The sequence below is a fragment of the Seriola lalandi genome, unplaced genomic scaffold, assembly GCF_002814215.2.
Source record: "Seriola lalandi dorsalis isolate HSWRI2012SDOR001 ecotype SW California unplaced genomic scaffold, Sedor1 jcf7180002054609, whole genome shotgun sequence".
NCBI lineage: Eukaryota > Metazoa > Chordata > Actinopteri > Carangiformes > Carangidae > Seriola > Seriola lalandi.
In genome coordinates, this window is record NW_019525162.1 from 1,499,405 (window position 1) to 1,524,541 (window position 25,137).

Here is a 25,137-nt window from a genome sequence, read left to right on the forward strand (position 1 = left end):
TTTTTTGGTGCAAGTACATTATTCTTCCTTCAAAAATGAAGTTTTGTTTCCATCTCTTTAGTGTATTAAGTTTGAGTGGATCTGAGTTAAGATCACTTCCTAATTCACATGCCTTTGTCAGAAATCTCATAAATGTGAAATTGTTATGTTGTTTTTATGTTTGTTTATCTGATAAATGTATATGTTGGTTGAAAATGTATATGAAATGGTTTCTAAGTGGTTTATTTCTGTTTGACCCCTGATGCAAGCGTAAGCCAAAATGTTCAAAATTGATGTTGTGTAATACTGTTTCAATAAATAAGAGTATTCATACAAACAAAGCTTGTGTGCAGTCTTCCTCCCTCAAGCTTTATAAGTTAGTGAAATGACTGAGGCTGAAGTGCTTTTCTTACACTTGTGCAGTTTACTGAAACACAGAAACTGTAATAGGGTTAATACAAACCCAGTGAATTTCATATTAATGGATGAGTCAGCCAAGAGGGACCATGTTTCCTGAGCACAGAGGTCAGGACACTTATTTCTAAAATTCTTTTGGAGCTCATTTCGTGTGAATTCTCACATTTGTTTGTTGATTTGTTTGTCCAGAAGAGGTAATTATTCCAGAAGAACAAAACCATCAAACAGCTTACGAAGATTTAATGTACATTTATTCTTACCACGTGGAACATATAGTATAAAGATTTCATACTGAATAAATGATATTCATTGAGCCAAAAAAGGGAAAGGGAGGAATTTACATGTTGTCTTAGCTACATAGTCTGAAATACAAATATGCAGAATCCATGACTGGAGAAAAATTGTCAATGTGTACTTCATCTAGTTTATTTTTGTTGTACCAGGAGATAACAGGTTTGAGCCGTGTCTGCCGTACTACGGAGCTGTGGAGAGACCAGAGGAGTGGGTCTAATCGGCAGGGACTGGAGGTCACGGACCAAACTCACAAGTCAGCCTCCATCCCTCACCAATAATAAGTGTGAGAATAGTGACACAGACAGAGACAGACACAGAGAAAGGAAGTGTAATGTACAACATTATATATACACCACAGCAAAGCTGTATTTGAAGTTGAAAACCAGTCCTAAGAGGTGATTTCTTTTCATAAGGGTATTCATACAATCAAGGGATAAGAGGAGGTAAGGGTGTTGTAGGTTCTTGATACTTTGGGGAAGAAAGCCATTTTCTGTTTAACACCAAACTAAAATGACCTCAAAACTCTAGAAGAGCTGCATCGTCAGCTTCTGTGTGAAACGTGTGTTACAGAATGCTTACACTCAAGAGCAGTACGGTACAGAAAATGTCCTACAATCTACTGCACACTGCACAGGCCTCCCTGGTGAAGGTGTCTATTGACAGCACTTTGTCTACTGTCGGGCTGACTGGTGAAAATCCAACTACAGCAACTATAACCAGTAGGCCACTTGTCAGTCTGCTTCACCTCTGAACGTCAACCAGTTACAGACTCATTGTGCCCTCGAGGGGAGAGCTAGGGCACACTGTGTCTCCCAAACTCACTGTAAACGAGACAGCAACTTTGGTTACAGTTTTTGTTTTTCAGCTATTTATTTATTCATTTATTTATCTTTATTAAAAAGTACTTTCCCCCAAGTGCAGAACAGTCTCCCAACCGTGGTGCTCTGCTCTGTGTCGTCCAGTTGGCATTCATGTTGCAAGTAGTGTCACTTTGTGGGCATCTCTCTGGTTTGTAATCCACCACAGCTCTGTGATTACCCTCCTCCAGCAAGGACAGCCTGGGGAGGGCTCAGAGAATGGAATCTGAAGGATTTTCATAAATTAAAGACAGTCACTTGAACTTTCCTTGCCCTGTTACACACACAAGCCAGGTTACCAGGGAAGAGGGGATTGGGGATAAAACCCCCAAAAAGTGGAGCCAAGGCTCCCTACAGCTGTCATGACTGGCCAATCAAAAAGAGTACATCACAGATAACATGAGAAACCAGCGAGTTCATTAGGGGAGACACTGAAAGGTCGAGGAGTCGGGACTCGTGTAGTGTGAACTCTGAGTGGTTCTCCTCCACCTTGGCTAAGGCGTGCAAAGCCCGGGCAGCTCGCCGCATCATGTCCGGGCTTGTGGGCTCGAAGTGCATCCCCTGTAGGTGTAGTAGAGAGCTCTGGCTCTGCTGAAGCTGTGTGGCAGCCAGACTATCCTCCAGGAAACCCAGCAAGTTGCCCACACTGCCCTTCTGAACAGCGACTGCTCGGGCTGCCATAGTATCACCCTGGGCCAGGTTGGCCAGTAGGACCACGGCCATCTCCCTGCAGACTGCAACCTTCCTGTCTCCGATTAGCCGCACCAGGTTTCCGTATAGCTTCTCCAACCGACTGAATGGTGGAGTGGCCAAGATGAGGTCCACATTGTTGTCTTGGATGCTTAATTTGCTTAGCGTCTCCAGAACCAGTCTCTGAGGTGACAAAGCACTGTGGGGGCCCAATGTGGGGAAGGGGTCCTGGGCCTCTGCTGAGGGGCAGACAGCCCAGTGGAGAAGACCATCCAACAGAGGCAAGCAGATGCTCTCGGGGTAGACGGAAAGGTCCAGTTGGCCTGAGATGTTTGCCAAAGTGACCAGTGTGTTCTCCCTCAGGAGCTCCAAGCAGTCCCACCACCATTCATCCCTTTGGCCCACTCCCTCATCTGAATCCTCATCTTTCTCGTAGGTGAGTGGGGCCTGTTTGCGTTCAGGGTGCCTGTGGTGGAGCAGGATCAGGCGACCCAGTAGCAGCAGCAGCCCTGGATGCTTGGACATCTCGTGGTCATTGCCTGGCACAAAGGAGAGGCTGCGGACAATATTGGAGATACAAATGCAGCGGCGGGCTAAAGAATCCTGCCAGTTAGCCAGTGCAATGAGCGGCCCCTCATCTTTACTGTGAGGCTCGTCCTCCAGGATGGTGCCAGTCTGCTGTGCCTGCTGGGCTAAAACACTGCCGGAGAAAAGGATTGGTCTATTATTCTCCTGGTGACTTGTCGCACCTTTCTCGACTGTCTTTGTCTCAGAATTCGTTTTCCTCTCCTCCTCGCTGCTGAGTGAGGGGCTGGCCTTCTCCGAGACTGTTGCTTTGTCTGAGGAAGATGTGTCTTTTGGCCTTTCTTCTTCATCCTGATGCTTCCTTTTCTCCTCCTCAGTTGGCAAACAGTTTTCCCGTATGTCTTCTTCTGGGACTCGTCTCTTCAGCAAAACTGGGGGCACAGGTATTCGTTCTCGGGGTTCCAAGAAGTCTTTGCGTGGTTCAAAGTGGGTCTGGATGTGTTCTGTTGAGTCTCCCCCTCCAGCACTCCAATGAAGTAACCCACTGTCAAACTCTTGCGGTTTGCTGTGATTGTTAGACTGGCCAGCCACAAATGGGTCTCTCTTTCGTACCACCTTTAGGGGAAACTTGTCAAACTTGCTGGCCTGTTTGGGTCTCTCGTGGGCAGGTAAGGATTGCGATGAGCCCGTCTGTTCAGATGAGGAACCCTTGCTCTTCCTCTCCTCATCTTCTGTCTTCTCATCTCGACCCCGAGATTTAGAGCACTGCTCTTGCTCCTCCTCCACTTTCACGTGAGCCGGCCCCTCAGTTTCTCGTTCCTCCTCTTCTTCGTCATCTTCTTCCTCTTGTTCCATGTCCTCAGCCCGTGGCTCCTCTTCTTCCGTGCTGTCCCAGTCTCGTTTCAAGGCATCAGGATCAAGTAGTGTCCTCTGGCCAGGATCTCCAACCTCATACTCCCGCAGAATGCCAAAGATTTCAATGAGGCAGCGTCTGAAATACTCAACCACCAATTCTAGTAGGCCAGGCAACTGAGGAAAGGGAAAAAAGATAGAAAATATTAGACACGATGACCATGCATGATGTTCTGCTATAAACTATCGGTAAGGGCTCGATGTCAAGTCTCACCGTGTTGAGATCAAAGGTGGAAATACTGCTGTCATCATACAGGAGTATGTTGATGGTATCTAAGGCCCATGTACTCTCAGCCAATAAACCGGACTTTAATGACATCATGACTCTCCAGGCCTCCGGCGTTCCTAAGAAATCAGGACAAAAAACAAGTAGTACCAAGTATTCTCTGAGCATGACGCTCACAAATGTCAATAATAATGATCAATGACACAAGATGCTTTCCCTATTCGTGATCTACAATCATACCGATATCTTTCATGGTGAGTCTCCGACGTGGTTTCAGGACAGGATGAGTAGCTTCTATAGAGCCCGGGGGAAAAGGCATGTCTCGCCTTATTAGAGGCGACTGCACCGGAGGGGGCACTATGTGAGATGCAGGCACTGGAGGGCCAGCCTTCTGCATCTTCATTACTCCGTGCATGTAGGGAGATTTACTAGGTGATGTCCTGCTCTCCATGGGGCGGGGCATGGAGGCCGGGCTGGACACCTGTGGAATGTGGTTCTGCACACCCTGAGGGGGCTGGTAGTTGGACTGTACTGAACGAGGCATGGGTTGGCCAGGCCCTGTTGGACCATAGGGAGGCTGCCGCGGGCCCATCTGACCCCCCCACTGGCCATCATGATTCATGCGTTGTTCTGATGACATCATCTCCTCTGAGCGGTTCATGCCAGGGTAACCGGGTCCCTGGGGTGGACCCCCAGGGCCACCTTGCCTGCTGGGGTAGTTCTGATAGTTCATGTCTCGAGGTCCCTGCCACATGCCTCCCTGAGGACCCTCAGGGCCTGACTGCATCATCTGAGGGGGCATGCTGGGCTGAGCGTTGGGCCCTGTCGCTCCCTGCATCCGTTCACGACCAAAGGGGAAGGGGAACTGATTGCCTGGGCCAGGGGGACGCCGATCAGAGCCGGGGTAGGGCCCACTGCCGCTGTACTGATTGTACGACTCCGGCTGTCCTGAAGAGGGTGCAGAGGCGCCTCCTTGTTGTTGCTGCTGCGGTGGTTGTTGTCCACCTGGGTATGGCCCACTGTACTCCGTCTCATGACGCTTTGATGGAGGGTAACCCCCTTCCACAGGGCGCTTGTAACTCTGCTCATTTAAAAGAGGTAAACAGATACACAATTATTTCACACAATTTCAGCAGAAATGTTGTAGAAATTGTTTCATAAAACACTTTCCTGCTCAAAACTAGATCTAATGATAGCAGGTCCATCAAAGAGAAAGGAATATATACTGAAAATCCCAGTGTACAGTGAGTTAGTGTCGTGCAGATGGATCATTTACCTGTTGTTGTTGTGGGTACATTCCAGGCTGCTGATTTGGGTACGAGCCAGTAGGGGGCGTTCCCTGTCCAGGATACTGATTACCATAGGAATCATGCCTGCAAACATTATGACCAGTCAGTTTGACCATGAAAATGTTATGCATCTCTCCCTCGCTCAGTTAAGACAAACCCCGCTGTTACACATGTACCGTCAGACACACAGTGAGTATTATGGCATATAGTGATGAATTTACGAACATAAAATATATCCACTTACAAGGTTTGCTTGTTTACAGCTTCAGACTCAATTACATTATATTCAATCTCCACTATACCAGTCTCAGTTGTATTAGTGTTTTGTTTTTTTTATATAAAATGCACATGTAAATGTTGAATATAAATACCAAATCCTTTTTGTTAACTGTACTGTTTACGAGGTGGTAAATAATACCCCTAGACATTCTATATGGGACTCAAATTGAAGGTACATTTCAATCAATGCAACTCTGTCAGTGGTCATATCACCGCATCTAAAATACAATCTTTAACAGACCTGTGAAGATTACGTGAAGTATGGAGCAAATATTTTACCTGAGAAGATTGGCAACAATAATTCTAATGTTTATGATGTGATCATGTACTGATGAGAAGTGTTTGTCAAGATAATAAATGTCAAAATAATGAAATTAATTTGTACAATCTACTTTGTACATAATACTTCATATATTTCCAGTATTTCTGAAATCTTCCAAGAGTTGCCCATTTTTACCTTAGGATTCACAAAAGCAATATATTGTTTTACATGAAGAATGATCAGTTTCCGTTGACAGGAGCTTTAAACCTAAGAAGCTTGGCAAATGAAAGCTATGTGAACTGACCGTGGCTGCTGCGGTGGGAAGCGATTTGGCGAATACATCCCCGTGTCGGCGTTGGCAGGCATCATAGGGTTTGGCTGAGGAGCACCGGATCCCATGTTGCCCTCTGGGCCCATTCCTTGCTCCGATCTGGGAAAATCAGACCAATATGCTTGGTATGTTTTTTGTTTCATATTTAGCTTCACACAGACATACAAACTATACTATGGCTCATTAAAAAAAAAAAAATCAATGGGATAACGCGTGTTACAATCACAACTTCAAAATTCTGTCCAATTCTTTTTCATCCATCCTCAGCCTATGACTGCTACCAGTCAGACAGGCCCAAAGTGGGCGACTACTTCTTTGATGGCCTATTTTAAACAGTGTTTGATGGTAAAATACTGACATGAACAACTTAGAGAATTTACCAATTTGCCAATATTGTGTCGACAAAAATAGTGCTATTTGTGGTGCTCGGAAAAACATCACACAGAACTTTAATTGGTAAGGACAAGGCTTTTTCAGTGTCTCAACTAACCAAATTAAATCACCACCACTTAGATATTTAGAATTTTAAATATAGACTCCACGATTTACAGCTTATTATTTCCGTTAACTTATTTTTCAGCGCCGCACCAATCCACTGCACAACCCTTCTTCTAGCATGAAGACAAAATATCAGTTTCTGCATGTCAGAGAGCAACATAAATCAAAACGAATGACTACTGAATGAATGATAAAATGAAACAACACACAGTATTTCATGAATCATGACTATTTCGTAAACGACACAATAAAATGGAGCACTCGCAGGACGGAAAAACATGAAAACAAAATGACACATGCACCACAGACCAACCACATCTTCCTTTTCGTTTTCAGATATGTTGCTGAACTTAAAAGATTATATTTTGTTCTTGTTTCAAAAACAACACCGTGACAACCTTCTGCAGTACAACATCAACTCAATGCATAAATAAGTGAGTAAGAAGCCAGTAAATTCCTATGCATTTCTCAACGAATTCATTCCAATAGGTTATTCATTTTTTTCTAAACTGCACGGGAAGTTTTAACACTACTGATTATAACCAGGAGACATTTCTATGATCACACAAACCTCAATGAGCTTCCATTCAATAATTCTTACCTCCTGTCGTAGCCTGGTCCATAAGGATACTGCTGTCTGGGGCCCATTGGCATTGTGCCCATTGCCCCAGGTGGTCCTCTGTTGAATGGAGGCTGCTGCTGTTGCTGTTGCTGCTGTTGTGGTGGCTGCTGCTGCTGCTGTTGGTCACCCACCCCGCTGTTAGGGCCCTGGTTAGCAGGTAGAAACTGCTCCCCGACTGCAAATGCATTCAGAGTTAGAGCCCATTAGTGTGTGATTAACTGAACGGGTAATTAAGCATTTAGGATAACGTGATCCATTCAGCTCTAGTCTATTCAGTGTGCCCACCTTTCCGCATGTTACTAAAGGGGTCCTTGTTGGGTTCGTAGGTGCCCATGCGGCCCTGAATGTCTGGTGTGTTCATGCCAGGCTGATAGGCTGAGTTGGGCGTCATGTTCTTCCTGGGGAAAGCAGGGTCATTTCCTTCAGAGAAGGGGTCCTGCAGGTTAACGCTGCTCCTAGTGAGGAAGCAAAGGTGAGGGGGAGGGGAAATTAGGAGTAAGTGGGAGAGACAGAAGAGAAGGCAGAAAGAAATTAGTTTCTCTTATTTTTAATGTATTTTAGAAGTTGGTAAAACTTTAAAGAAGAGTCACCTGGACACGGGTGGCATGGGGGGCATCTGTGTATGAGGAGTGGAGGCCGGGGTGGGAGGTTTTAAGTCTCCTCCCTCAGCCATAGAGCTGCTGGTGGACTGGGGTGTCTGAGGACCCTGTAGAGAGCCTGACCCAGCTGTGGAGCAGAGGGACGCTTCAGTTTGAAATAAGAGAGGAGCAGAACAAGACTTTAATGGCACGCAAACACAACCAGTTATGTATTTTTGTTGGTTTTCAAAGTGCTTGGATGTGGGTTACTGAATTGGAACTGCACTGAAATACATGTGTTTATGCGAAAAAAAAGGCATGGGTACAGCTCTAACCTGGAGAGGGTGGCTGGACCTTAGCAGCTTGGTTCTTTTTGTTGTCTGAAAAAATCTCAGGAGGAGGGTCCTCACCGCGCTCAATTTTGCACTCAAAGGCATACAAACACTGGATGTACTGTTTCTTCAAAGAACTGGCAGCACTGCTGGATGTACCCACATTCAGGGCAGTGGCCAGATCACGCCATTTCTTATTCTTATTCACCTGAGACACACAGAACAAGACATGATTGGAACAAATACAGTAAAAAAATTAATTAATTAAAAAAGTGGGGGGGGGGGCAAGGAATAAATGCACTTTGGAATTCATTGTTGTTTATGAAGGCCATATTAACCTGTGTCATGCCGCCGATCTCTTTAACTGACATATACAGCCGGAAGAGGTCGAGGGGTTTGCGTCCTACAGCGGGCAGGTTGGTCATGCCCATGGCTTTCTCTTCGATGAAGGCCAGATAACGGTCCACCCACATCTTTCTGTCCGGCTCCGGTCCTAACTCATACAGCCGTGTTATCTTTTCACTGGTTGTGGTGGAAGAATTGGACTTCTGTTTTGTGCAAGACAAATGAGAAGACAATTTCAAAACAGAGTAGAAATTCTACAGATGCCCCAAAAGAAGACATTTCAGGTGGTCAGACTTTCAAAAATACTGTTGCTACCCCAAATAGTAGAGAGGTTACCTTAGATTTGGATTCTGGCTTAGGTGTTCCACTCCCATCTACTTTGTTATTCATCTTATTGTTCATCTCTGGACTGGGGGCCATACCTAGAGACAATGATGGAGATAGGAATTAGCTGTGACATTTGCTACATAAAAAAATAAAATAAAGCTGGGTGCAGTTATCTCTGTACAACTTACCACTTGAGTTATTGGCAATGTTTGGCCCCATAGGATAAGGTGATCCACCTTGAGTGTTCATCATTCCAGGCATGTTGTTCATGGGAGGGCCATAAGGCGGACCGGACCCCATCATGCCTGGAGACATGTTGGGGTAACCAGGCATCCTGGATGAAGGTGAGAATATATGAGAATCTAGTTTGAACAACAGTGACTAAGTATGGTACAGCGCTCTCATATGTAAGCATAAGTCAACCAGAAGTGCTGTGTGATGTAAATAAAAGTTAGGCACTTGAGGATCCAACATAAACCAACCTGTTGTGCATGGAGTTGGTGGCAGGGTGCTGCATGGCTGCGGGGTCCTGGGGCTTTCTGTTCATGCCCGGTGGAGGACACATTCCTGAGCCCACCTGGGGTGGCATGTTGCCCATGTTAGGAGGCATGTTTGGACCCATGTTGGGGCCCATATTGGGACCCATATTTGGGCCATAGGGACGTGCCCCCATTTGATTTGGAGGCATCCTTCCTGGAGGAATGCCAGCATATGGTGGCCCCCCACCCTGTCCTGCCATGGGGTTCATTGGGCCCATGCCTGGCCCGGGGTAGTTGGCGTTAGGCATGTTGCCGTAGCCAGGTTGACGGGGATAACCTAAGGATGATATTGTAACAAAAAGTAATCAGTTAATGTAAATCACCTGGCTCTAGCTGTTAAATCACTTTAACATCCAGAAGTTTATTTGTGTTCAACATTAAAGCAGTTTGTTATAGCTATGACAAAGTCTTTTCCTAAAGAGCTGTGTGAGGCAGACTTTTTCCCAACAGTGTGCTAGTACAGAGAGCTATGCACCCTGAGCAACAAGCCTTCGTCACAGTCTCAGCTCTACTGACAGGAGGCTCTGCTACGTCAGCTGACTCTCTGCTTCACAGCTATAAATAGCTGCAACAGAGTCAGAGGGAGGGACCAACGCTAGCATGGTATTCCTATTAGGCAGGGAGATATATTCCATAGGTTTGTCTAATGTGAAATGTGTATATGAGAAAACTTTACAAAAAGAAAAGTAAATTAAGTTGGAAACCTTTATAAATTTAAGCCTTTAAGTCCCATTTCAATTAATCCTTTCACAACGTTGTAACAGAAATTCAAAATAAAACAAAGCGCTCTCTCTTCATGTCCAACCCTGGCAGAGATGATTCAAAAGTACGCACCTTGGGGGCCATACTGTCCTGCCTGCTGCCCGTAGCCACCCATGGAGTTGTTCTGCTGATATGGGGCCATCCCGGGATGCATCTGTCCCCCTGAGGACTGGCGTGGCGACAGTGCAGAGGCTGACTGGGGGGAGCCATAAGGGGGCATCTGAGGATTTCTCTGCATAAACCCTGAAAGAAGGAAAGAGAGGGAGACTTTGCTCAGACTCAGATAATACAGCAAACACTCCTGACATGTTAATCTCTGTGAACCTTTTGCGTTTAGATTGCAGCATACCTCTGTCCTGGGCCATAGGAGACTGGCTCATTGCAGGGTGTAGGCTTCCATCTGACTGAACACTTGACGGCCGGGGAGGCATCTGGGTCCCTAAGCAATAATATTTAAATTAAGTTAGGATGAGCTCAAAAAAAGGTATAAGTACTGAGTTTTATGCCACTGTGGTTTTTCCAAGTAGCTAACATGGTTATTCTGACAGAGGCCACGTTCTTAAACATTGAACAAAACTGAAACCATAACCATTATCAGTAGAGTATCCCACCAGATACCTGAGAGGTAGCACATTGTGAGTAGGATGTTGGGAACTATTACTCGATTATAAACATGCATTTGGCTGAGAAAATGATAAAAAAAATTTGTGGGTGGATAAAAACAGTTTCAAGCTTTTGCAAACTTTTTTTTTTTTTACCATTTGAGAAATGTATTAACACCAACATAAAAAGCACGACAAGTAACACAAATGTGGCGGTGGTTCGCATTCGGTGTTTTTCTTTTTTGTTTTTTTGTCTGACTTTTGTCAGACCAATCTGCGCCATCAACCTCTTGATATTCTCAAAGCCATTTTTACTAACTTTAAACCCGCCACACCAACTGGGTCAGTCCTCTCAAATGTATTTTTTGAACTAGCATTCTCCCAAGATCCCAGAATGACTGAGGAATCCAAACATATCAGATTGAATTTTGAGGCAAAGTGTAATTACAGGATATCTTTAATGTTAACAATTGCTATGAGGTCTATATAGAAAGCATTATATGAGGTTTGTGAGGCTTGAGAACAAGATGATAGAAAATGGTGTTGTCATAATGTGTGTAGCAACTTTATTCAAACTTTAAAGCTCAGGAAAATCAGGGTTTCATAATTTGAGAATATGAGTTTGTATAACTATAGTTTTATTTTTGTTGTTGTTTGTTTTGACGATCAAATATGCTGACAAAATTCAAGAACTTAATGATAGAACTTAAATGAAGTGCACCTCCCCTTGAAATGTAAACTTAACACAAACTAGACCAAAACCATCAGTAATTTGACATCTCTGTGAAATTTCAGACATCTTTCACTGATCATATGTCTCATTTCGGTGTGTGAGGGATCAGCCCACCTGGCATGTTGGCGGGTGACAGCGGTCCTGTGCGGGGTGTGCTGGCACTGGCAGGGGAGCCAGCTGGGGAAGGTGAAGGCCCTCGGATGCCTGGCAGGTGGGGAGACGTGTGAGGAGAGAAGGGTGACTGAGCCGGGTTACTCTGCTCGCCCTGGCTGCTCGACACACCTGATGTGCTCACGCCGGGACTCAAGGCGCCCTCTGTACCTGTAGGTAGGTCATCGATGGACCCTGACAGGTCCTGAAAACACAGAAAGGAGGAGCAGAGGTAGAGTCAGCAAACAGGGTATAATAGAGCTGAAGGAAGAACGACAACTTATGGTTTCAGAAATATTAAGTTCTTATATATTTTAACGGGCTGTGTGTTTTTACAAACAGATTACTCATATCTATTCATAAGTATTATTAATATTGTAGTGTTTATTTCATATGCTGGCTGTAGTAATAGCATGCTGCAATTCCATCTCTGTTGTTAAGATACGAGTGGCACACATACGAATACTATACACACACGTACACACAGAAACCCAGAGGCCTTTGTCCTTATTTATCTCTTTCAAAGAAAAAAAAATGAGTGTGCATTAGTGCAGAGGGTTGTCATGGTTACCAAGGTTTGTAGGATGCGAGCTGAGTCAGCATGTAGCAGCAGCCTTGCCATGTGATTTAATACACAAACAAACTCTCTTGTATTCATCTCAGTTCTACTCATTTACACGGCACCTTTCCTCCCCACATGAATCAAACACACAGTTGTCTCTCAACAAGTGCTAACGTGCAGCAGCACACAACGTCTAAAATCATCAAGGGCCGGACAGCACAGCAGCCGCAATACAAGCATGCAGCAAAACCAAAGCTTTCAAAGTAACACCATGCGAGTTTTTAAATATAACGAGGATCACACTATCGTATTTTTGATGAGTACTAAAATGAACATGTCCCGTGTAATAAAAACTACAAGACACAGATAGAAAATAGCCCTCGAACATTAGAGTAGTGTATAGGATTTTATATTAATCTGTTGTTTGCATTTAATAAAACAATGTGTGCATTGTTGATGTAATCATAATATGCTTATAACTAAGTGACTTTTTATAAAACTTGCTGTGCAACGTTACAGAAGAACAGACTGAACTTATGATATTGTTTGAAGGCCACCTGGGGAAAAATAACTCCATATATGGTAGACATCCCGGAACAGAAGTAAGACAAAAAACGAGGAATAGAGTAGGGTATTGTCTCTGTTTGTGTGAATCTCTCACAGATCCACCGGCACGAGAGCTGCCCCGCGTAGGGGGGTGAGATAACACGTGGGGGAGCAAAACAACGAAGACAGCGGCATGGACCGATAAGAAGAGACTCAACCCACATTGTATTATTATTTTCTGTGTAAGAATATGAAAGACTGGGTCAGGAAAGAGGTAGAGTGTCAGACTTCGTGAACTGGCACAACTGCATGTTGTTGTCAGGGAGAGATAGTTTGGCCCAGAGCTCTGTAACAATCTCCTTTTTCTAATGCTATATTGCTGTTAGCTTTAATAAATGCTGGGATTTGAACTTTGAATGAGTGTCCCGGTTCCTTCATCAAACCAACACGCGAGTTCAGGTGACGAACTCAACAGTAGGAAAGCTAAAAAACAGTATGAATAGAGATTTTTAAGTTCAAGTAGTGATATAACAAGCGTAACTGACCGGAAGGCTGGAGGGGCGGCCTTGACCGTCCTCTGGGCCAGATTTAGGCTGAGAGGATGGAGGGGCGTTGGACTGAAATGAGTCCTGGGATACCTCCTAAAAGACAACAGAACACATGCTTAGGTGTACTGCCAGAGACACAGAAACACATGCATGTGAACACACACAGGAGGACAACCAAGTATGATGAATATGATACCGCACTGAGGTTCGTACCTGCTGTTGTGGAGGAGGAAAGCGCTGATAAGGTGACTGTTGTGCTTGCTGCTGCTGCTGCTGAGGGTTCTGTGGGTATGCTGCAGGCTGGCCCTGTGGGTGTTGGCTGTGTCCTGGTGGCTGCTGTGGAGGCTGAGACTGTGCCTGCTGTTGCTGTGAGGGGGGCTGTTGGGGCCCCTGTGTGGATCCTGGGTAGCTGGGTTGGCCCTGCGATCCAGGGGGAGCCTGGGAACTTGGCGGCTGCGGGGCCTGACTGGGAGGACCCTGCTGCTGAGCATAGGGAGACTGGCCAGACTGTGGGGCTGAGGCTTGAGAATAAGGTGGCTGAGCCTGTGGGGGCCCTTGGGATGGGCCTGGCAGTGGCCCCTGGGGCTGTGGGGGCATGTGTGGCTGCTGATAGGGTGGTCCTCCCTGGGTGTGAGGAGCAGAAGTTGGCGCAGGGTGGGGTTGCCCTGGGTAAGGTGTCTGGCCACCTGGTTGTCCTGGTGGGGGCTGGGAGTAGGGGGTCTGCTGCTGGCTCGGATGAGGAGCCTGGCCAGGCTGGCTGTAATACGGTCCCTGGCCCTGAGATCCATAGCCTCCTGGTCCCTGCTGTCCATAAGATCCCATCTAAACAGAGTACACAAACACAAACGACTTCAAACACAAGTGTAGAAAACACTTATACTGGTAAAATAAATAAATAAAATAAATCAAGACACTAAGGACTTATTTATGAATAAGAGAACTCCTATGAAATACCTGTGGACCATATGGCATGCCACCCATGCCTCCAGGGGCACGTCCTTGCATTCCCACTGGGTAACGCTGGGGACCTGGTGGGCCATAGCCCTGGCCAGGATAACCAGGCCCCTGCTGCGAAGCCGTGGGAGGCCCCTGCTGCGACTGCTGACCAAATGGACTGCCTGCTCCGTATAGTTGGCCTCTCATTTTTCCCATTGGGTCCATGGGACCAGGTGGCTACACATGGTAAGAAGATGAGGAAACAACTTAAATCATCAACCAAACAACACAGGAGATTTCTAAATAACAAGTGCTACAACTTACATGCACCCCTCCACACTCTTAAATAACTTAATTATGCCATTACAGTGTTTTCTTCGATGTCCATAAAATACTTGGCTGCAGTGTGTAACTTTCGAAGGACTAAACGTGAAAAAAAAAACTTCAGTGAATGAGGAAATTGTGCTTCTTTCACCTTATTTCCCACGGTCATTACACTGATTTTTTTTCACCTCACTTTGCCATAGTTTCGGAAGTCAACAGAGCTATATATATCTACTTTCGAAAGGAGGGCAGTCTGCCCAATCTTAAACATATCCCAGCTGTGCTCCTGTTTTGAGCCTGGTCCAAGTAGTTTTTTTTCCCCCAGAGAAGGCAGCTTGGCTCTGGATGAATGACATCAGAAATGAAGGAAGTACTTTTACAACAGCCGGAGAGAGTGAGAAATGTACATAAGCATACTCAGTCATTAACTCAACAGTTAGTATAAACATTCTTCATGTAAAAACTAGGTGCTATGTCTAAATCATCAGCATATTCAGCTTACTGCTAAGCTGTACTAGAACCTTACATTTGGGATCCAATTATCTCCTCGCTTCCACCAAAACTACTTGACACTAAAAAGTCAGGAATTTTATGATAATTTCAGCCAAAGAACATCTACTTGAAAATCTAAAGAATGCCCTTACATTGGGTCAAGTGAATTCCCACATGTGCACTTTGCTGAGAAGAGGCTCCTCAGCTGAACAACAGCCCTTTACAAATAGTATGCAAAATGCCTTACGTGACATTTTGCAGATCCAAGATAATGAAGTGAAATAAATAGGAGCAGCACATGGCTAATCTGCATAAGACAGAGAGGAAACTCCCTTGGTGGGTGAGAGATGGTGGACTGCCTTCTGATTGGCTTGGGGGGAGGATTGGGGGGAATTCTTTGCAGTCACACAATCAAACTTGTGTGGCATGCTAGGCACAGCAGCAATACACACACACACATCCTCATGGGCAGAGCTGAAATTTGCATTTTGATACCTTGTAAAAAGTTACAACATAAAAAAAACAAAGCTGTCTATCAGCCTACAGTTTGTTTACCTATAAATTATCAACAATAACAAGTAAGGTGGAATGTAAATCAATAACTAAAAAACTAGTGGAACAGCAGATGCTGTCATAAGCCATTATGTTGTAAACATTTAATGGCTATAAAAATGCTGTTACATGGTTTTATTTGGATTTCATATAAAACAACACAACACTAACTGTCACATACAATGATGCAAGCTGCAGCTGTCATAGGAGCACATATTTCGGCCATTAACCTACAAAGTATGTGATAGGACTGGTTCTGATGGGAGCATTAAAACCCTGCTGCATGTCTGTTGATTAGAGAGATTAAGGATTTTTAATATTGGTGTTAATAATTTTGGGATATATTTGCCAAAAGATAAATTAAAAAATATAAAACCACTCATTACCCATATCCCAGTTTCCCCAACACTATACGTTTTATTGTGAAAAGTGGAGCTGTGAAGAGGAGTGGAGCAGCAATACCTCTGGTGACCCTATGATGAGTTAATGCTGTGTTTTCTTATCAGCAACTGTTGCCTTGCATCACATGTAATTATAAATGGCCATGAGCAGCGGATGAGGAGCCAATCAGATTTCAGCTAGCATGTCAACCCAAGACCAACTATCTCCTGGCTTTGACAGCAGGATTTTACCTCCACAATTCAAATCCCAGTGCAAACTGCAATCTGCAGGCTGCAGTCACTCACTCATATGGCTGAGCTGACTGTTTACAGGCAGCATGCATGGGAAGTCTAACGGCTTATCAGCACAGGAAAACGCATTTAATCAATGTATGATGAATATGTAATAATTTACATCCTTTCCTGACATCTTACATGACATTTAAGTTATTTAAACTGGAGCTACATGGGCCATTTAACTAACCACGAGAGGCTGATTCGGCATGCAACATATTCCCTCCGTCATGGCCACAAAATTACAGTTTAGCGGGCAAGAAAACAATAAATATGTGAGCGTTTAAGCAACTACCATAATCTAATATGTTTGCGAACACGTTTGTGTTTATATACACGTGTCGTTTAAATACATTTATAGCACAATACACTGTAAATTCAACGTATAATGCGAGTAGCCAACGCTATCGGAGAAAAAAAACGAGCCGTTGCTCTTCGGCGAGTATTTTCGCCCCTTTTCAAAGTCGGGCCTTCTTGGCTCCCTGAACGTCCTTACATCGATTCAACAAATTATATGTTCAGGCGGTACTATTATATTGTTAAATACATTTATACATTTAAAAAACAATTATTTAACGGTCTGGTGTGAAGGAAAAAAACACACACGAGAGGCAGCCATTTTAGAGTCTTTGCGAACTAGTATCAGACAATGGCTGGCCTGCTACGTTGTGAACTAGCTAGGAGGAGGGAAGGAGACGTGCTAAAGCTCACATCATGTTCCTGTAATAATGTGATTTTACCTGGTTTCTAACTAGCGGCTGCCCGGCACTTCCCGGGCTCATAGGCGAGGGGTGATGACTTCTTTGTTGCCAACCCGGATTGCTCCCTCCATACTGACCGCTACTGCCCATGTCTGCTGGTCCCTTACTAGCTCCTTCTTGGCTACTGTAGTCGCTAGACGGGTAGTTTGGATATCCCCGCGTGGAGCTGGGGGAGGTCAGGAGCTTGTTGAGTGTCGGTGTGGATGTAGGCTGAGGGTTTCCAATGTTATATCTCTGGTTACTGTAAGATCCAGCCATCGCCGTGGGTCCTCCCGCTGGTGGCTGCTGCTTAGCTGGCTGCCCCCCAGCTGTCGGCGCCTGGGTACTGCGAGGGGAGTTCATGGCGTACGCCTGGCCGGGATAGGGAGTCCTGTTCGGGAATGGGTTGTAATTGTTAAACTGGTGGTTTGAAAAGCCATGATCGTGTGAATTAGGTTGATATGGGTCCATCATGTTGCTCGACTGCACGACCGGACCCGCAGCAGCTGCCATGCCAGGGCTTTGTTGTCCGCCATGTTGATGAAAAGGGGCCCGACCGTAGTGCTGACTATATCCGTACGAAGGTGGAGGAAAAGCGGTGCCGTGGTGATGCACCAAACCGGGATGGTTATTTCCCTCCGGTCCAACAGAGTCATTCTGGTTATTATTGTTAGCCCTGGGCGGGTTCCCATTCCCGTTCTTCATCTCAGGTTCCCCTCCTCCCCCTGCATTTCCACCGTCGGCCCCGTCCTGCAGATCCCCCCGGCCCGGCGATCCGCTGTCTAAGCCCGGCTGCTTTTTGTCTGACTGCTTCTCCCCCGGTACCGACTCCTCCTTGGGGTCTCGATCCGGCTTTTTGAGTTCGGAAGGCGGGCTAGTGTTAAGAGTGGCGGCGCTGGCGACCTGAGCGGCCATGATATACCCCCCCACCTCTCTCTCCCTCTCTCGGCGAGTCAGTCACAATCACAAGCTAGCATTGAATATAAATAATTGTTTATAACCATTTATCCTTGTGCCGATTCATTCCCACCCCTTATACCGGACCGAATCCGGCAGCCATCCCCCCGGTTCCGGTTCCGTAAATGGGTTAGAGAGATGATGGAGGCTCCATACAATGCGTATAAAAGCGACAGAAATTGTTGTGGGAGTTGTGTTACTGAGCCCGGGTAGAGGCAGGGAGCAAACCCAACCAACACGAGGCTCCGCTAGATACAGCCATTTTACTGAGCCGCACAGATGGTTGCAAAACACGGACTGGATAACTTCTCCAATGTGGAATGGATTTACAACCTAATGTCTTACAACCTCATATTGTCTCCCTCCCCAATAGGTGGAATATCTTCTCCACATGAAGAGTCTAATATTCACACAACTCATTAATGTTGTGTTACCAACATATGAAAACATTGTACTTTATATAAAACGTCCAAGAGGCTGTACATTACAAAAAATACCCATGTGCACGGCGAATTACACGTGTCTACAGTGCAGGGGAAACAAATAATCTAATGAAATATATAATTTTTCAAGTGTATGTGTGTTTACATAGATGTGGATGCCACAGCTGCACATACAAGGAGCTGTACTGCACACCTGTTAAGTGGGAATTAAATAAATTGAATTGTGGAAACTACTTGAAATGAGTTAATTTAGCCTGGCTTGTAATACAGTTATGATTTATACTTGTTTTTTACTTGAGTAGTAATTGCCATGTTTATAAATACATTCAGCTCACAACAAAAACTACCTATGTGTGTTGATTTAGGTCATTCCCACGAGTGATTCCGAGAGGTATTTAGACAAGCAAATGCAACATACACAGGTTTTTCCAGAGCAGAAGGAGGAAGCCTTGCAGCAAACGAGACTACCAATGCACATTCCCTCTTATTCCCTCCCCTGCCTGCTGCCTGCTCTGCTCTCCTCTACCACCCCCTCTCCTCTCCTCTCTGTCTGTCTCTCACTCCAGCAGAAACACTCTTCTGCTGAGTGTGGGGGGATGGGCGCGCAGGCTCCAGCTCTCTCTCACCCTACTAACATTGAACTACGCCGTACAGAAAACACACACACACACACACACACACACACACACACACACACACACACACACTCACACACGCACATACACACACACACACACATACAGACCATATCTACCAGACAGAGGACGCATGAACAGTTTCAAAGTCTTCCAACAATTAGAAAAATGGGGCATTTGTCCCCCCCTCCTATTCTCAGTCAAATGAAGCAGACATTTTTGGCATCCACAAAACGCACAGGGTGTGTGCACAGCATTGAGCAGGGGTGGGATGGTAATGAGAAGTGTGTGTGCGAAGCTGAGGGAGTTTTTTTTTTTTTTTCAAATAATGAAATGCAAAGACATTGTAAGGTTTATGAGGCGTTTAATAGTTCGATTTAGTATTGATTACAATTCAGGTTTTGGGTGTAAGTGGGACGAGATTGCCTTTCGGTTTCTTTTCTCACTCTCGACACACATGCGCGCGCACATACAAACACACGCACACAGAAACTGTCTCTGCTCTCTCTCTCTCTCTCACACACACACGCACGCACACACACACTCACAAACACACACACACACACACACACATCTACCTCTAGGGGGCTTATAGGAAAAAAAGGCAGGAAGTACCAGTGAGAAGGCATACTTGATCACATGTACAAACATCGGAACACAATTTAACATTCCGCCTGACACACCCCCCTAATGCACGGAGAGCAGAGCTTTACAGGCAAGAAACTGTCCACATATAATTTCCCAGCCACATCAAACCACACAGGGTTAATGTGAGTTCCCACATCAGTGCGAGCTCGCAAAGTGGATCACGCTTTATTTTAGTCTCGACTACAACCCAGCATGTGAAGTGCGTGCACGCACATGAAGCCTCATGTTAAAAGATGTGTGTATGGTTGTGTCTACACCTTGGTTGTAGGACAAATTAAAATGCGGATGTTAGGTTCGAAAATGGGTTGCACGGTGTAGAAGGAGCACAACAGCAGCAGCAGAAAGAGTCATCTAAAGTTTTGAGTTTTATATGCTTTTAGAAAGACAGAGGGTCTTCCATCCCAGAGACCAGACACAGGGCCAGTTGTGCAGAAACACAGATTTAATGTGGCTTCCTCTCCCCGCCTGACTTAATTTTTCTGCTCTGGCTTTTGAGGAAAGCCGGAGCAGACTTTTGTGGATCCGGGAGAAGGATTTGCAAGCACATGCGCCATCTGCAGGACAAAAGACAGAACCAATGTACAAAGACTCCCTGTTGTCCAAAGTCATTACTACTTCTGATATGTTTGTGATGTTTTTGTTTTTTTTTACTCAAAAATACTCTATCGATATCAAGCATCTGTTTTTACTAAGTAGCCCACGATAGCTTTAGATTAATGGGTTAACACACTTCTGCAATTTTACTCTACATGTTGCACAATATCTATTTTTTAACTGATCAAAAAAGTTGTGGAAAAATGTGATTCTGTTAATATTATTATTACCAGTCTATGCTTGACATAAGACTATATGTGGTACAATATTTCTTAACACATTCACATAGTCTATTTTTAAAAGTAAAATAAATAAATTGGTTGGATATTAAATGGCTTATTACTTGACCTATACATGAGAACTATCACAATTTGTCCTATAACATGAAGGATGTAGTATTCATGTTAATATTTACCCATTCACTGCACACACACACACACACACACACACACACGCGCGCGCACACACACCCCCACACACATGCACAAGCACAATCCAACTGCACTTGGACCTCTGAGGCGCTGGCAGTTGTCAGGTTCCATTATATTCCACTGCATATCAAGGGAAAAACACTGTCTGTTCTCCGCATCTTCCTGTCAGACATCCTCCGAACTAATATACAGTATGCACATGGCAGGAGCTTACGCATGAGGAAAGTCCAAGTCCTGTTTAGTCTTTGCCATAATGTTCTTCACCAAATTATAAAATAATAACAACAAAAAAAACATAGAAAAAGAAACAGAACACTTCTCAGACAGACTTGATTTATGCACCAATAATCTAAAAGATGCAGCAAGGAATACCAACATGAATCTTTTATTTTCCAGCCCAGAGAGAAGACATAAACCAAAGACTACATTTATTGCAGTCACTTTTTGTTTTAGAATGAATGTTACTATATGGACCTTCACCACTGAATGCTTACCACTGAAAATTTACCTCTAATTCCTCAAAAATATCAGGGCCTCAAGTATCAAACATACTAAAAAAAAAAAAAAACGAGTCATTGCATTTGATACATTTTCATAAAATGTACTGGCACCCCTTGAAGATGTCCTTTATTGTTGTCTATTAAGATGGCAGTAGAAAAAATGAATCACACTTCTCTCATAACTAAAGCAAAGTTAAGCATTTACCCTATTTCAGTCATCAGTGTGATTTTCATGAGGAATGGTGCAAGCTTGAAGCATCTACAGCAACCAAATTTAGTTCCTGTTTCTCCACTGCTTTTGAAGAGAGGGGTTCAGTATTCATGCCAACTGAGATGGATGTTGCCAAGACTCCCCTGGTATACTGGTGCTAAAAAGGCGACCACAGTTTTGTCCGTTTTACAGGTCCATCATTTCTTCCTCCACAGTCTTTCCACTGGTTTCAACATACCTTTCTTCTACTCCAAGAGTACTAGAGGGTCAATTGTTAAGGAAAACATAACAAAATAAGACAATTTAAAATGTGTATGGTAAGATCCAGGTTACATTTAGAATAATCAACTGTAACTTATTAGAAATCTCAAAGTATTCAGTTTTTCAGCCACGTCCCGTAAATGTTAAAGTTTGATTTTAAACCAGATGAGTGAGTCACCACAATGATTAGGAAAGGATACGAGTCAAACTGGAAGTCTGCCCCCACAGCAGCTGACATCATGGCCTGCAGATTCCTCTCCTCCAGGTCTCCAAAGCAGTAGCCATTAGCCTTGTCCACTGCTCGTAAGACCTGAATCATGCTCTCTTTGTCCTGGAAACAGAAAATGGAAGAATTTATCGAGGAGGTTTTTTTCTGTAGAAATTCAATGAAACTACCCACTGACAAAATATTTGCAGAGAAATTTCACTGAATCGTTGCTACAGTGCTGTTTGAAGACAAATGTGTTTCTGACTAATCAGTAGACAACACATAAAGTACGTATATAAGGTATATAGCAGTAATCCTATCACAAGTCTGTGTAATATCTGATGTGTCTCATATGTCCCAATTCTCTTTCCCTATTTTTTCTCTAACTGTCTGAGCTGCTGCATGAAGGCACCTTCCTGAAAAAGATTTTGAAACCTTCTTGGAAATGTGGCAATGCAGCCTTTCCTGCCTTGTTCTCTCTTAATCGAGGCTTGATACTCTGAGATAAACTACACTATAAACTATGCATGTATATACAGGCATTTATATGTATATACATGCATATAAAGCCATAAAACCCCAAACTTCACTGGATTCCAACTCAGAGATTAGCAACACGTCTTTCTCAAGGTCAAAAATGTTGTTTTTTAGAATTTTAAATTTGCTGTGTTAAGTTCCATTGGTAACCAAGGTAACTAGTTTCTTAGGCTACTAGGCTTCTTAACTAAGAGGATGTAGAAAACCTATAAATGCATCAAGGCTGCATTTTCCAAGTGCCAACCTGCCATTTGTATACATTACTAGTCCCTTATGCAGTGATGGCACCACGGTCTAGACTCCTGCGTCTTGACACACACAGGATGAAATCAGTCTCCATAAAGAAGTAATGTCAGGGAACGAATACAATGTGCAGACAGCCAACTGCCTTTTACCAGTCCAATGCATCTGCACAAAATTGATCTGGTCTTCAATATGAAATGCTAAAAGCGACTCATGATTATCATCACCAAACCTTTCAGAAAGATTTGGCTTGCTTTTAGTAGAAAACATTAAATTTGGGGAAGAAAAACTATTTCTCTGAAGAAGCTTTTACAATCTTTCACACAGGTATTCTGTGCTACACGCAGAAACTGAGCCTTCAAAGCCTAATTTCTGTGTATGACAGAGCAATATTTGATAAAGTTGGTCAGGCTACATTAGGGCTGTGACTTCTGGATTTAGTTCAAAGCAGACATTAAACTTGGTAGTCACTGAGCAGTAACCTATTTTAGTGAGCTAGAGCCATGCTTTTCTTTCTCATCACACAATCACAAAGTAGCTGCAGTGCTTCACCCAAACTAAGCTGCTAGAGAAAATATGTTACATTATATACCTCTAATTACTACAGGACTACATGAATTACATTTCAAATGATGTTTTATTCAATTAAATTCAGAATGTTGATAACTGCTTCTATACCAGCCTGAGCCACCCAAGCCCTTTTTTTGAATCAGGAAATCCCCAGTGATTCAACTCAATTAATCAATCTACTTAATTAACTTAATGTACTCAACCATATAGTAATTCCGCAGATTTATAGCGATATTGGGTCCTATTGGCTAAAATGTACCACCAGCATTATGAAATGTTTTGAGTAAATACGGTGTTTTTTGGGGGGGTTTTTTGCAATACACAAGAAACAGCAGTCATACCTGTACATTGAGAGGCACAAAGGAGACGAGGCCGTAATCTTGTATGACCTCTGCCAACTTTTCATTTAGATGGCGGAATTTTTTAAAGAAAGGATCTGCAGCCAGGTGATCAAGAAGATAGGTCAGATCCATAACCTCTGTGTAGAAGTCAAGGTTGAAGGCTGTACATGAATACAGATGAGAAAAACAAAATGTTATCATGGTAGGTAATATTATCTGTTAGTCAATTAAGTAGTAAATCAATCAATTACTAAATAAGTTGTGAAATTATTGGTGCATGCCTGAAAAAAAATACAAGAATCCTCTGTCTGCATATGTAATATTTGTTTTGGAAAGCCAATAGCCCTCACCCAGTTTGCCATACTGCTCAATCAAGTCCATCTTGGAGAGGATGTTGACGTGGGGCAGCTCCACGTGCAACATGGTGGACAGGGAGGTACACAGCACAGAGATGAACTTGGCTGGGTCAGCACAGTAATGAGAGTCCACAAGGTGCACTGCTGTTAGCTAAAGAAGCAAGAAAGTGGGGGAGAACAACACTCATAAACCATATCTAAAGGGGAAATCACTTTCATATTAATTGCATGCATAATGACTATATGGATAAAGTATTGGTTTAAGGCTCAGGGGAAATGAGATCATTCCCATCCCTGAATGCAATAGAAGCTCACCCTGAAATTCCACTTGGCCAACTGTGAGAATATATTCTTCACTGAATTTTGGTGGGTGTAGAGCTCCACCTGTCCAGGACAGTCAAACAAGAAGTAACAGTCACTGTGCTGTTTCATCTTGTTCTGTAACCAGTCCAGATTTGCTTCAACATACTCCATACAGTAGAGGAGCCCGCCGTTGGGTCCAAGCTTCAAGCCTTCCATGACATCGTCCAGAGTGACCAGCTCTGAGATATTTATATCACAGGAATAAGGTAGTCCTTCGTTTGCAGGGTCCATGTTCACCACAACCACCTTCCGTCCCAGGTGAGTCAGGAACTCCTGCATTCCTTGGCAGTAAGTGGTTTTACCCGAACCTGGGGGTCCAATGACCACCTGGCCGAAACGTAGAGGGGGGGTTGCTCCTGTCTGGCTGGACATGGTTTCAGTGCCAAGGAGACTGGGGGGCTGCAGAGGTTCACATTAGATGGGACCAGGATGTGAGAGGAGCCACATGTGCTGTCCTGAGCAGGATATCAGCAGCTAATAGAGTCACCCCAGTCAGTGTCAGTGGCTCGAGGCAATTTGAGCCTTTATTTCGTATTCACAATTGCTATTATATTAAACTCAAGCAGAGTTAATAACTTAAATAAATCCCAACGATCAATAACGAAATGTTACGCGCTCAGGAAAGTTAACTTTAATGAAGTGAGCTGGCTAACGTTATCTAGTCAGTCTTAGTTAAAGTTTGTGTGGGACATAAACGGGCTTCAACAAACGCTAGCGACAATTTAGTTACATTGTTATGGACTTCAATTTCTAAATTAAACAAATACGGATAAATAATTACCATGTACCGCCGTTATGTTTGCATGCGTACAATGGTCGATAGCTAAAATGCTAATCTACTCTGAAACACATCCGGGTTACCGAAGTGCCAAAATAAAAGCAGTGTTTTTCATTTAATATGGAGTTCTACGCGAAT

General features: G+C 44.0%; 2 protein-coding genes across 4 annotated transcripts; both read right to left on the reverse strand.

Moving 5' to 3' along the window:
• Positions 1–630: 630 nt before the first annotated feature.
• arid1aa (AT-rich interaction domain 1Aa) lies at positions 631–18,102 on the reverse strand. 3 transcript variants are annotated; one of them, XM_023419812.2, is made up of 20 exons: positions 16,924–18,102; positions 14,160–14,378; positions 13,419–14,027; positions 13,203–13,298; positions 11,514–11,754; positions 10,414–10,503; positions 10,137–10,307; positions 9,246–9,579; positions 8,952–9,097; positions 8,773–8,858; positions 8,430–8,639; positions 8,095–8,299; positions 7,772–7,907; positions 7,467–7,636; positions 7,161–7,356; positions 6,035–6,160; positions 5,177–5,273; positions 4,141–4,981; positions 3,889–4,019; positions 631–3,791 (listed from the first exon to the last, which is right to left on the reverse strand). In XM_023419812.2, exons 1-20 carry the CDS (start codon positions 17,836–17,838, stop codon positions 1,908–1,910), a joined length of 6,903 nt encoding a protein of 2,300 aa, XP_023275580.1. In that variant the 5' UTR covers positions 17,839–18,102; the 3' UTR covers positions 631–1,907. The 3 variants fall into 3 exon arrangements, with proteins under 3 accessions (XP_023275580.1, XP_023275579.1, XP_023275578.1); XM_023419811.2 differs by having other exon boundaries at positions 7,467–7,630; positions 7,772–7,925; XM_023419810.2 differs by having other exon boundaries at positions 7,772–7,925.
• A 2,845-nt stretch (positions 18,103–20,947) lies between these two features.
• On the reverse strand, positions 20,948–25,067 carry gpn2 (GPN-loop GTPase 2). The gene is made up of 5 exons (XM_023419709.2): positions 24,174–25,067; positions 23,853–24,009; positions 23,503–23,663; positions 21,804–21,934; positions 20,948–21,601 (listed from the first exon to the last, which is right to left on the reverse strand). The coding sequence occupies exons 1-5, from the start codon at positions 24,591–24,593 to the stop codon at positions 21,529–21,531; spliced, it is 942 nt and encodes a 313-aa protein (XP_023275477.1). The 5' UTR covers positions 24,594–25,067; the 3' UTR covers positions 20,948–21,528.
• Between the last annotated feature and the right edge of the window lie 70 nt (positions 25,068–25,137).